This window comes from Eleutherodactylus coqui, chromosome 11 (assembly GCF_035609145.1).
Source record: "Eleutherodactylus coqui strain aEleCoq1 chromosome 11, aEleCoq1.hap1, whole genome shotgun sequence".
In the NCBI taxonomy this organism is placed as follows: Eukaryota; Metazoa; Chordata; class Amphibia; order Anura; family Eleutherodactylidae; genus Eleutherodactylus; species Eleutherodactylus coqui.
Genome location: NC_089847.1, coordinates 118,201,947 through 118,215,691, shown reverse-complemented (window position 1 = coordinate 118,215,691; position 13,745 = coordinate 118,201,947). Strand labels below are relative to the sequence as shown.

General features: G+C 45.7%; 1 protein-coding gene across 4 annotated transcripts in view; it reads left to right on the top strand.

The window, feature by feature from the left end:
- Positions 1-143: 143 nt before the first annotated feature.
- Positions 144-13,745, top strand: part of ATG13 (autophagy related 13) — a 36,490-nt gene continuing 22,888 nt past the window's right edge. For all 4 annotated transcript variants that reach the window (XM_066583392.1, XM_066583390.1, XM_066583391.1 and 1 more), the window contains exons 1-5: positions 144-305; positions 11,901-11,982; positions 12,255-12,335; positions 12,409-12,528; positions 12,823-12,869. In XM_066583392.1, the coding sequence (XP_066439489.1) occupies positions 11,914-11,982; positions 12,255-12,335; positions 12,409-12,528; positions 12,823-12,869 (317 nt within the window). In that variant the 5' untranslated portion in view covers positions 144-305; positions 11,901-11,913. The remainder of the gene's footprint in view (positions 306-11,900; positions 11,983-12,254; positions 12,336-12,408; positions 12,529-12,822; positions 12,870-13,745) is intronic.

Genomic DNA, 13,745 nt, shown 5'->3' with positions numbered 1-13,745 from the left:
CAGCCTCGGAAAAATACAGATTCCCCCACATAGACTGTAGGAGACGCCGGGAATGTCCTGCTGGGCCGTGGGGTGGTTTGGAATAGAGGGGAATATTTGTATGCGTGTGGAATGTGTGGGTGTGAAATGTCAAATGAGTTTTCTCCTCAGACAGACAGCAAAACACAAACAGTAATGGCGGCGGTGAGCGCTGTACCGGGGACGTGAGGGAGAGCGGGGCCGAGACGGCGCACGGGGGTGGTGACATCGTGAGGACGAGGACTGGAGCAGCCGGAGGAGACATTATAGCTCTGGAATGAGAAGAGGTGGGTGCTGAGCCCCAGTATTATGAGCGGATGTGTTAACGAGGACGACCATGAATTACCCGAGGAAAGCGTCAATGTGTTATTATACAGGAGGGATATAGAAGGGGCTGACCCATAATAGTACATAACAGGGCCTCCATGAAGTAAGACTGTGTCTCCAGTGCTGTCTGAAGGGGCTTGAGGACCAGCTGGACGCGCCGCCTCCTGATATCGCTGCGTCCGCGCTTCTGTAGCGACAAAGTTGTCCAAACTACATAAAATCACGTCCTGGAGTCCCCCTTTCAGGTTATTGGGGACACATCGTTGATTGGCAGGGGCTGCCGCTCTGGATCTCCACTGACCGCCAGCGCCGTGGACAGTGCTAAACGTACAAGGTAATGAAAGCCATTCCTGTAATTACCAACCTGGGCCACTGCAATACAGACGGCGCTATTCGCATCCAGCTCTGTCCGCGGACCTGGCAATCAGCTGATCGGCGGAGATCCCGAGTGGCGGACCATGAGGATAGGTCATCGGTAGTAAAAGTCTAGGAGAAGCCCTTTAATGTAACCCTCCGATTTTGGGACCGTTTTGGACTACTAGTTCACTATGCCTGTTCCCTGATTGGCCAAAGCCACTCACTTGATCAGTGTTGGCCAATCAGAGAGCAGTGCTTTGTAATTGTTGCTAGAAGATGGCTGCGGCCATTATGGGATCCCGACCTCCCTGATTGGTGGTTCAACAGTGGGTAATGAAAGCCCGCTCCACCAATCCCAGGACAGGATTATATCCCAAAACTGGAGGGTTACTTTAAATTATTAAAGCGACCCTCCGCATGGAGAAAAAAAGATGGCGGCTGCACTTCTCTTATGTGATGCACACTTTATATTAGTACCCTGCTTCCATGAAAATAAGACATAGCATGATTTTCCAGAATTTTTGAGGAGGCAAAATGATTTTTCAGGCTTTTTGAGGAGGTAGGCATCGTTGGTCTAAGACTCCTCACCTGCTGTAATCGATCATTGATGTTATCTGTGAGCAGCATGTAGTGTCCTAGGCCGGCTTCACTTAGGCGTAAGCGTATTTATGTGCACATTTGCGCAAGGGGCATATTTTACTGTATTTTTTGGCGCACGCATGTCCTGTGTATTCGCAAAAAAACAAGCATTCTCCCGTTGACTTCAATGGGCAATTAAACGTAATTAGTAGAGATGAGCGAACGTACTCGGCCACGCCCCTTTTTCGCCCGAGCGCCGCGATTTTCGAGTACTTCCGTACTCGGGCGAAAAGATTCGGGGGGCGCCGTGGGTGAGTGGGGGGGAGAGGGAGAGAGAGAGGGCTCCCCCCTGTTCCCCGCTGCTACCCTCCCCCACTCCGCTACGCCTCCCCCCGAATTTTTTCACCCGAGTACTTAAGTACTCGAAAATCGCAGTGCTCGATCGAGTAATTACTAGAAACGAGTATGCTCGCTTATCTCTAGTAATTAGCTTAATACATGCTATTTTCACACGAATGTATTATGCGTGCGCAATGTGCGTGCGCGGTGAGTAGTATGCATTGGTTTCAATGGGTTTGGACGTGTGCATTTTTTTTTTTTTTAGGTTGTGCAAGAAAAAAACGCAGCGTGTTGCGCACGAAAATAGCACATATTAAACTTAATTGTCCACTGAAATCAGTGGGCGCATGCTTGCTTTATTGCTTTTGTATGTACAAATGCGCAGGGCATGCGTGCGCAAATACAATAAAATACACGCGTACAAAAACGCAGCGTGCATCGCACAAATACGCGGTGCAAATGCAAGCGTAAATACGCTTACAACCGTGTGAAGCCAGCCTGAGACTAATGATGCATACTAATACACAGTGAGCATCTGGTAGTCGGAGAAGCGGTTCAGCCGTCTGTTTGTTCAGGACAGGAGGAAAGATCGCAGTGTGCTCTATTTTGCTTCGGACTCATTGATGTCAATGGAGGCCATCCGTCCTGCAGTCCATACACAATTAACATTGCATTGCATATAGGCGGTGGGTACCGAGTCATCGCTAAACGACAGCGCAAGAGATACAAATATTGGGGGGCAAATCCATACTACGCGTGATCGATGACAAGGCGGGATCCGACCCGATCATGGGAAGCCGGCCTAAGGGTTACGGAAACCAGCAGCTAGGCCTCTGTTCACACAGTGTGGGTGAAGACGTTTGGTGTAGCTTCCTTGTATCAGTGCGTTGGAAAACCTCTCATTAAAAGGTTTCTCTGGGATGTAAGTACGGATCACTTGTCCTTAGGGTCGGTCATCAATATCAATCGCTGGGTGTCCGAATCCTGGCAACAGCAGCGATCAGCTGTGTGAACGGGCTGTAATTCTCAGGTGAGTGCTGCGGCTTCTTCCTTGGCCGGTGACATTGTGTTCATTGGTCACATGGCCTTTCTGTAGCTCAGTCCTATTCAAATGAATGGGATGGAACTGCTACCGTATACCAGACATAGCCACTATATAATGTAGGGCCCCGTACTTGGTAGAGTCGAGGGGGCCGCAGAGCTCAAATCAGTGCGCAACACTCTCAATCACCTGATCGCCGGTTCCCCACTGAGCCGATATTGATGCTACCGTGTGATTCTGTTGGGTAGGTCCGTCACTTCTGGCGAAAACGGCGCTGTGATGGAACCCCGGACAGAACCATTCACTGTCATTCAAGAAAAAGATACCGCTTAGTCGTCCGTTTTACAAGATTCAGTTCCTTTCTGTTATATTTGGAGTATAGAAAAGTGTAGTTGACTAAATTATTCTGTACTCCAAATAGAACAGAAACAAAACGGACAAGTAAGCGGTATCTGTTTTACTAATGGCAGTGATCTGGTTCAGTTTGGGGCTTCCATCAACATGCTGTTTTTGGCAGGTGTGACGGACCTCCTAAATGGAATTGCACAGCATAGTAAATAACACTGCCTGAGAATAGGCCATCAATATAAATAATATCCCTGAATACCCCTCTAAAGGCCCCCCCCCCCCCCCCCAGTCCTGGAAAAACAAAGATGGCCGCCCCAGCTTCTCTGACTGCCTGACACACACCGTGTATAAGTATACATCATTACACTACACCTGCTTTTATCAACCTGTTCTGTTCACATGATCAGCATGTTGTGCAGTTTGCTTGCTCACTCTGGCAGTCAGTCAAAACCCTTTTTTTTTTTTTTTTTTTATTCCTTGAACGATCAGTGTTTAACCGAAATACAGTGGTACCTTGGGATGCGAGCGCCTCAACTTGGGAGTTTTTTTTACGTGTCTCACAACGCACCCTAACAGACTACTTGCTCATTGCATTTAGAACCCTATTCCGGGTGTTCCATCTCAGGGCTTTGTAACAAATGCCACAAGGCCAGCACAGCCACCAAATGGGAAATAGCACTTAAACCACGACTGCCACCATACAGTACGTGACGTCAAGACCAGGAAGTGGAAGAGCAGCGCGGCACTTCGACTTCCTCCTGTGACCACTGATAACGACATCCGGGCCCCTGCACTAACAGCGGGCCAGACAATCAGCTGGTGGGGGGTGTCCTGTACTGCGGACCCTTATTCATCAACTAATGATGACCTATTCAGAGGATAGGTGATTAGTTAGAAAGCTCGGAATACCCCTTTAAATGGAAACGTGCTAAAACAGCTTCTGAAGCGCTTCTACCGCTCTGTCCGAAGCTTCTGTCGACATAGCTGTAGAAGTATTCTGTAATGTATAGGAACTCCTTTTTTAAATCATTTCAAGGGAGGTTTAATGGAAAAAAGCAAATGCTTTAAGTTATTTTTTTGGGGGGAGGGGGGGGGGTTGGTGGGTAAAAATGTGTGGTAAAAACAACATGTTAACTTCATTCTATGGGTCAGCACCATCGTGATACAACGGTATGTGTATACAACCCAAATTCCCAAAAGGTAGGGATGCTGTGTAAAATGTAGATAAAGCATGCAACAATTTGGAAATCTCATGTTACTATGGCTTCAATATAACCCGGCCGTGCCTAGTCCGCACAGAATCACAGCATGCTGCTATTTCTTCCCCACGAGCAGAAAATCGCAATCTATTTCCGCTCATGGGCATGAAATCACGTTTTCTCACAGCATGCTGTGGGCTGGATTTGCTGCTGAATCCCGCTCTTGATTTTGCAATGCAAATCTGCCTGTGCGCAGGAGGCCTACCTGTCCCGGGTCATCTGTGCTGGATTTATCATTTTATAACGCGCCAAATATTTTTTATTGGTGGAAAGTCTGGACTTCCGGTGGCCGGTTCAGCACCCGGACTCTTCTGTGAAGCCATGTTGGTGTGATGGATGCAGTATGTGGTTTAGCATTGTTTTGCTGAAATATGGAAGATCTTCCCTGAAATAGATGTGTGGATGGGCATGTATGTTCTAAAACTGCTACCGATATATACTGCTTGGCATCGATAGTGCCTCTCAAGATGTGTAAGCTGCCCCTGCCATAGGTACTAATGCAACCTCGTACCACCAGAGATGCAGGCCAGTGAACTGTGCGCTGCTAACAAGCTTGGATTGTCCCTCTGCTCTCCAGTCCGCTGGACTTGCATTTGTGGGTTGCTCGGTGAACTTAGCCAAGGTTTGCCATGTCAACCATCAGCATTGCATCACCGAGGGGCTGATGGTGATTTCTGGAAGTATTCCTGAGCCCATGCAGTGACTTGTTTTACACAATCATGCCTGTTTTTAATGTAGTGCTGCCTGAGGGTCTGTAGATCTTGAGCATCCACATCCGTCGGCCCTGTGCACATGAATTTCTCCAGTTTCTCTGAAAGTTTTGATATTCTGTATTATAGTTGGTGGGATTTTCAAAGGCTTAGTAGTTTTACATTGAGGAACATTTTTCTGAAATTGTTCAGGTTTTCAGATTGCCGAACCTTGGACAATCTTTGCTTCTGAGAGACTCTGCCTCTCTAACATACTCTTTTTATACAGTCATGTGACTTGGCAAATATTTGATCCTCCAGCTGTTTTTCATTAGTATCACTTACTTTTTTCCAGCCTTTTGTTAACCCCTGTCCCAACTTTTTTCAGATGCAATGGAAAAATGTCTTTCAATTTCCGATGTGTTCTAGTGTGAATAAAATATGATTTATGAGATTTCCAAATAAGTGCATTCTTTTTATTCTTCACATTTATTTACATTTTAGATTGTTTCCCAACTCTTTTGGATTTGGTGTTATGTTGATTTTTTTTTTTTTTTGTTTTTGTTTTTACGCCTTTAGGCTGGATTCACACGAATGTATATCGGCTCGGTTTTCACGCCGAGCCGATATACGTCGTCCTCATCTGCAGGAAGGGGGAGAGCCAGGAGCAGGAACTGAGCTCCCGCCCGCTCTCTGCCTCCTCTCCGCCCCTCTGCACTATTTGCAATGGGGAGAGGCGGGATGGGGTGGGGCTAATTCTCAGAACTTAGCCCCACCCCATTCTGCCTCCTTTCATTGCAAATAGTGCAGAGGGGCGGAGAGGAGGCAGAGAGCGGGCGGGAGCTCAGTTCCTGGTGAAAACCGAGCCGATTTACGTTCGTGTGAATGCACCCTTAGGGCTGTTTCAGGCGACCATATATCGGCAGGGTATTCACGCCGGCTGATATACGGCGTCTCTGTCTGCAGGGGGAGGAGGCTAGAAGAGTCGGGAGCAGTTCTCTGAGCTCCCGCCCCCTCTCTGCCTCCTCTCCGCCATCTGCACTATTTTCAATGAGGGGAGGCTGGATGGGGGCAGAGCTAATTCCCAAAACTTGGCCCCCACCCCCATCCTCCTTCTCTCATTGCAAATGTTAGTCCATTGCACTTGCTGCAGAATGATTAAGCTCCGCTCACCTATCTGCAGACGTCCGTTCCAGTGCAGTTTAGTTATCTGGTGATGCTTTCAACATTCCTGTGTTAATGAAGTCAGGTTTGCTTTACATGTACAATCAAACATTGGCCAAAAACGGTTCCAGAAATGTCACCTCGTTGTTGATTTAATTTTTTATAAAAAGACCTGCAAATGTTTTCTGTGATGCGTGCGGAGGACAAAACAAAAATGATAGAGTGTAGAAGGCACTTCCTAATCTTACGAGGTCAGGGTGCCTGGGAACGATGAAGGTCACATTTCCTGTAACAGTATGGATACAGTTAGGATTTTTTTTCTTCGTCAAGTTAAAAGGCAATTGTTTGTGCCATTCGGGTGGGTGAGAGTGGTTTCCAAAGCAAGAGTAAAAACAAACACTATTTCATGTAGTTCAGTGCAAACAGGACAGGTTTACAAACATATGACGTGTACCTGATGGTTTCACACATGGTATCTTGGATCTAATGAGGGGAGAGAACCCTGAACGACTTCCGCAGATGGGCGTCTTTTCCTTGGGCTTGGTGCACGCTTGCATTTAAAAAAATCATCCGTCGAAAAAAGGGCGCTTTTCCTTCTATGTTCAGTTCCGAATGCTGTTCATGTTTTATTTATAATTTTTTTTTTCACCTTCATCTGTTATCCACTTTTCATGTCCGCAAAAAAAAACGGGCTATTCTGCATTTCTGAAGAAAAATGGATGGCATATGGATATTCCATTGAAGGTTTGACGTTAGCTTTACAAAGTTACAGTAGGTGGCACTAGAGAGCAAGCTTTCTTCCTCTAGGATGGGACTTAATTTGCATATCCCTTTTCCCAGGGAGCATCTCCTATAACATTCCCTCTGTCAATTTGTGTGTCTCCCTAACTCTAATACTGCCTAGGAAATTGTCTGCCTCTGGTGAAATGTGGCCTCTGGTGCAATTGTCAGAAGCAAAAATTTCCAAATGTGCCACCCGCTACAGCTGCCCTACCAGCGCCCGTAGTGCTGCCATACCAGCGCCTGTAGTGCTGCTGGAAGGCTTTTCATCACCTTGGACAAGATTCTAGCCACATGCTGCATTGCATTCCCTCTGATCCTTTCTATTGCTCTGCCTGTGTGTCAGTCTTCACTGCTGTGACGCAGGAAGAACAGCATTGTAGCTCACATCCATATGGGGGGGCTGGTTTCCCCAAAATTTTGAAGACTCAAAAAGATATATTTAACAAGAAGACTAATGCAAACATTACTATCCTGATCTCCTGTAATGGCCGTGTATAGGGCCTCCTGAAATAAGTGAGGTTTTAGGTGATGCGCGTGCAGGAAACTCATAAGGATTAATTAATATCTCAGGTGCCTTCGGGAAGATTACTTTGAGCTTATATAACTGAATATTTAGATTGTGTTGTGCCCCAGGGAGGTACTGGCTGAAACTGCTGAGCTTGGCACAGTTGGCTTCAAAAAGCTATGCATGGCATCCTACATCCCCCTCGGAAGGAAAGCAGCTGCCCGAGAGCCGTTGTTTTATCAGTCCCACTGTGTATTGTCCTAGTTCCTGCACATCCAGCCACCCTGAGGCGTCACTTAGCCTTAATTGGTGACCACAGACCTCCCAAATGTATTCTGCTTATCCTCATTCTAACTTGACCACCTGCAATTTAAAAATTTTTTTTTTTTTTTTTTTTACTAACTTAATCATCTGGGTCTGCTTAGAGATCCTAAAAATAAAGTTCAGTCACCACGAAGTTGTATACATGGGCGGCCGCTCAGCATGATGCAGCAGAAATCTGCATTAGTTGACCAGGCGATGTTTTCCAACTCTTTTCGCCCACCAGGATCTCTCCTTTCTGTTTCTCTTAGCAGTGGCACTGAATGGCCTTTCGTCTACTTTTATTGCCCATCTGTGCCAGGTTGTGAAATTGGATGCATACGTTGTAGCACCAGTGTTGTATTCAGATGCAACTTGCTTGACTGTTGAGTGCCTGTTTGTCAGAATGATTCTTGACATCCTCTGACCCCTTTTGATGACGAACTGTTTATCCACAGAATTCACTTTCACTGGATGTTTTTCTTCAATCGCGCCATTCTCTATATACTCCCAATAGGTCATTACATGAGAAAACAGCATAAAGTTGGCCGTGAAGTCCTGGCCCCAGCTAGTCTAGTGCCGATGACTAGTTCAGATCACTAGATTTTCCCAACTAATATGGATTCACATGGAAATCTTATCACGCGATTTTATGCTGCACTCCGGGGTCAGATGTCTAATTTCTATACAGAAATGTACCAGTCGTGAATTATATCAATTATAGGCTCATTGATAAACTCAGTGGGTAGATTCTGGGTTTGGGTCATAAGATACAGAATACAGTCATGTGTATGAAACTTTAATCTTAAGGCCCAATGTCCATGGGCGGATTTTAATTATGAAATCTGCGGGAGATACGCACTTCTAGATGCCCTTAGGGATGCATTAGCATCCGCAAGGCAATTTAAAGAATGCAAATGTGTTTTTCTTTGTTTTTTTTTCCCCTGGCGTGCGGATCACACACGTGGGAAGAAATCACAGCATACGCCGTTTTTTTTTTTTTTACGGATCCCGCGTGATGGCTTCCATTGAAGTCAATGGAAGCTGTCTGATCCGCAACACGATCCGTGGGAGAGCAGGAGATTTAAAAAAACTGCACTGCTCATGCATCCGACACGCCACCGGAGCATTCGGACGCATCTGCCGTGCTAAAGAAGATCCGACCGCCTCGGAGGAGGCCCGCGCTGGATCTGGACACAGCTGGATTCCGCTGCGGGATTCAACAGTGGAATCTGTGCGTCCAAGTGGACGTAAGGGCCTAAGGGACCCAAATGCACACGTCCTCTACATTCAGATTCATAGATTATCATTAACTCTCATTAAAAGATCAATATCCGTAGCTAGTATGTATGTACACGTTAGCAAAAAAAAGGGGGACTAGTGCATGGCAAGAAGCTGTTAAAATAAAGTGTGCCCAGGATAATTAAAGGGAATCTCATTTTTTTAAAGCTGACACGAAGAGTAGCTGGAGGTAGTGCCTGCCACACTGATTGGTGGTATGTCTGCCATATACATGTGCAGTAGTTTTGGGGAAACTTGCATTTTATTAGCAGCAGCCACACAGAGAACTAGTCCTTAATATTCATGAGCTGCCGGCTAGCCACACCCATCCCACCCTCCCACAAATGATTGACAGCTGTCTATGTACAGTTATAGGCAGAGAGCAGTCAACTATGGACTTGAAGGGTGCAGTTGGTGGTCGAGCTGCAGCTCATGAATATTGAGGACTACTTCCTGTAGTCCTGCTATGTGTGGCTGCTAATAACAAAATCTTAAGTTTCTTGTCCATATCATTGGGAGACACAGCTGAAGACTGTGGGTATAGCTGCTTGCTAGTAGGAGGTAGACACTAAGCAAGAGTGTTAGCTCCTCCTACCAGCTATACCCCTCCTGTAGGCACCAAGTTAGTTTAATTTCTTTAGGACGCAGACCTGTTCCTTTGCCAGTCTTCAACTGATGTTTCCTTTCTGGAGTGGAAATACAGGGTTGGCACTATACTCTCCCTGTTACCCCACCTAGGGTGGCTAACAGTGTGGAGTCAAGCACCCTGATATATGCCCTACCCTCAAAAGACAAGGAGGCACGGTCCACAGGCTTTAGTAATCCAGGCAGTCATCTGAGGCCTAGAGCAGCCTCTCCCAAAGGCGAGGGCGAGCAAGTACCTTGTAGCCAATCAGGAGGGTTTCTGTGCTGGGGTGGACCGAGAGGCACCCTCTCAGCTAATCACATTTGCCTGGGACTGGGGTGGGACTACCTTTCCCTCCAGTCAGGGCACCATTCCTATTCATTCCCTCACTCCCCATGTGCAGTGCCCACCTCCGCGTCCTTTCTTCCAAGCCTAATCCATTCTTGTTCAGCGGTGGTACTGCATGTGTGGTTTTCACTCGGCTTTACTTGGCCACCTGCTCTGGACGTGGTGAGCTTTGCCTCCTCTGCAGCACCTCTAGTATCAGGACTATCGCAATTTCTGACCCTAGGACAGAAGGCTCCAGGCAGACTATTGTCAGAACCACGTACTTCACATGCTCTCAATATAACACCAAATTTTCATTCGAACACTTTGAACCGCTCTGCGGTAACTGCCTTCCATCAAGACAGGCTGCCAGTGATCCGTCTACTGGTCCACCCCAACCCTGTCTGACCCCAACCTGGAATAGGTGCATTCTCTGTCACGGGCTAGCCTGGATCTTACTTAAAGCATCCAAGACAAGCATTGATATGCCTAACAAGTCTTCCCGTCAGCCGCCTCAGCATGTCTGATGGAGTTGATTCATCCACCAATAATCCCTCCCGTGGAAGACCTAGAAAGTGTTCTAGGCCGTCGTACTCCACAGCTCAGGCTTTGTCGTAGGAACCAACTGACCTTTGGACCGTTTCCTCAGGTTCAAACTTCCGCCATCTCCTTCACGGATCAATGCTTTGGATCAGATGCTGCTATACCATCTCTTCGCCCACAGTGTCATCATTCCAGTTCCCCTGGCTGAGCATTTCATGGGGTTTTATTCCAATCGTTCTGTGGTACTCAAGAAGCATGGATCCATTCGGCTGGATTTAGATTTGAAAAAACTGAATGCATGTATAAGTCTGGCATTTCTACATAAAGCCGATAAAGTCTGTCATTACATCTGTGGATTGAAGGGAATTCCTGTCGTCCATCGACTTCAAGGACGCATAACTTCATGCACCCATCTGCTAAGCGCATCAGCATTTTCTCTGCTTCGCCGTTCGATCGGAACACTACCAGTTTGTGGCTCTCCAGTTTGGGTTGGTCATGGCTCCCTGGGTGTTTACAAAAATCCTGGCATCGGTGATGGCCATTTTCCACTGCAAGGGGATTGTGGCTCTCCCCTATCTTGACGATATCCTAGTAAAGGGGCCTTCCCATTCAGCCCCTCTAGAGAATCTCCACATCAACCTGGACACTCTGATCCCGTTCTGGCGGATTATGAACCACCCTAAGTACTCCCCCTTCCCATCTTGGCATCTGGAATTTCTGGGCCTTGCCTTCGATACGGTACGTCCCAGACTTGAGCGGTGGATGCCCTCCTAATTCCATGGACAAGCTTCCCTATATATTTCCACAGTTCTCCCTCATCCTGCAACTTCCTAAATATATACCCACGGTCTTCAATGGTTTCCCTCAGTGAACGTGATGAGAGACTTTTTATAGTAAGTGCAAAAAGTCTAATTTTATCCCAAACCCTTGCAAAGAACCGCTCGGCAGACATATCGCTGTAATTGGCCTGACTGTCGCAATCTTATTCTGCTGTGTGAGAGGGTTGTGAAAAGTTGACTGATTCCCTTTAAGTTTATTCTACATGACCGTTTTGTTTTTTCTCTTTCTCAGTAACCAATATAAAATACGTTTGCATTGGATTAGGTTGCTAAGAATCTCTTGTTGGAGGGTGACTTGTTTATATGACTCAAATTCAGCAAAGTTGCCAGTGGTAGACTTCATACTAAAGGGACCATGATGCACGGACTATTGTGTTCAAAGAAACTTAATACGATATCTTTCCTTAGAGCGCTCACCTTTTTTTTCTGACGTAGTATTAAAGGGGTTTTCCAGGCAGTGCTTGCTGTCGGAGTGAAGATACGACAGGGTGATAGCAAAAGCCGCTGCTCCGACCCCAGTGTAGTGGCCAGAGTCGTAATTGCAGTTCTCATTGAATTCATTCCTGTTTGTTCAGCTCTACAGACACAATGGACTCCGACCTTAGCCCACAGGACCGGAAGGACTTGGACAAGTTTGTCAAATTTTTTGCGTTGAAGGTAAGAAATATGTTCTATTATTCCACACGTACTGATATAAGATCCTATATCTGACAATAACATGGCCATTTTGTTGCAGATTTTATGGTGCTGTAGTGGTGCAAGTTTGTGCCACATAACTAGTACATAATGTTTGTTTGGCAGATCTCATCATATCTTGGACATAACCTTACTATGACTGAAACGTCTTAATAATTATGTTTGTAAGGTATAATAGAGAATTATTACATTCAGTGTACGTAACCTTCATTAGAAATACCTTCCTTTAACAGGCAGTCCAAGTCATCGTACAAGCTCGGCTTGGAGACAAGATTTGTACTCGTTCGTCTTCCTCTCCGACAGGTTCAGATTGGGTAAGTGATTTTACAGTCTTGTCACATGCATATTTTATAGGTGTATGTCCATTAACTGCTATGTCTTTTGCAGTTTAATTTGGCGATAAAAGACATCCCCGAGGTGACTCAAGAAGCCAAGAAAGCTCTTTCAGGACAGCTGCCAGCAGTGGGACGCTCCATGTGTGTGGAGATCTCCCTGAAGACCTCGGAGGTAGGGATATAGCAAGTATCTGACACAAGTGATGACTTTCATTCGAGCAAAAATTAATAAAACTGAAAATTGATTCTTTGCATTTAAGGGGTGTACCTATGTTGGACATCTTCTGTCCTGAGGGCTTCTCACAATGTGTCAGGGCAAGTAAAAATGTATCAGCCGGAAGTCCAGACTGATTAGCTCACAGAGGATTGACTAGACTGAATACAGTTGCAGCAAATGCTCAATACAATGCAGGTGCAGAGATTACTTTCTTTTTCTGTAAAAGTATTAACGGCTTTTCTTTTGCAGGGAGACTCAATGGAGCTTGAAATCTGGTGTCTGGAAATGAATGAAAAGTTAGTGTGATTTATATATATTTTTTTGTGTTTCTATTGATCCAGAATGTTATCATTTAACTCCTTGTCTATGCAGGGGATGTCTAGCGCTCTATTGGGAAACAGTTGCTCAAAAAACCCTATGAAGATGTATTAGGAAATTAATCAGTAGAAAAAGTATTGTAGACAAAAAAAAACATTAACCACTAAAGTGGCACATTTTTTCGTTATTTACAGGTTAAAAAACGTAACTTTTTTATATTAGCAATTTAAATTCTATGATTTTTTTTTTCTAAACTTGGAAGCGTAATGTTTTTAAAAATATTTAGTATAGTTTAAGAGATATGATGCAATGGGATGCAGGCAATCCCAACAGTGATTTTGGGGGATGGGCTTGAAATATAAGCCCTTCCCTGAAAAGCATCCCTAGCTTGTGTAAAAAATAAAAAAACATATATATACTCCTCCAAATGGTACCCTAAAAATCCTCCCTAGTGTGTGATAAAAATATATTAATTCACCTGTCTGCCGCTGTTGGGGGCCGACATAGAATTCAATGAATTGACCGAGTGCTGTGACCAATCACAGGCAGTGCTCAGCTGTCATTCAATGAATGGTTGAGCGCTGCCTGTCATTGGCTAATCTCTCAGCCAATCAAACAAAGCGCTTTCAGCCGGCTGGGATTTTTAAATTCCTGTCGGCTGAAAGATCTTCAGTACAGAGCCGGGGTGCCACGCGTCATGACCCGCTGGACCCAGACAGCGGTGTGTGTGTGTGTGTGTGTGTGTGTGTGTGTTTTATTTTTACACACGTTTCGAATGATTTTTGGGGAAGGGCTTATATTTCAATAAGGGTGACTACCCACTACAGTTTTTTTTTGCGCGATCGCGATTTTAA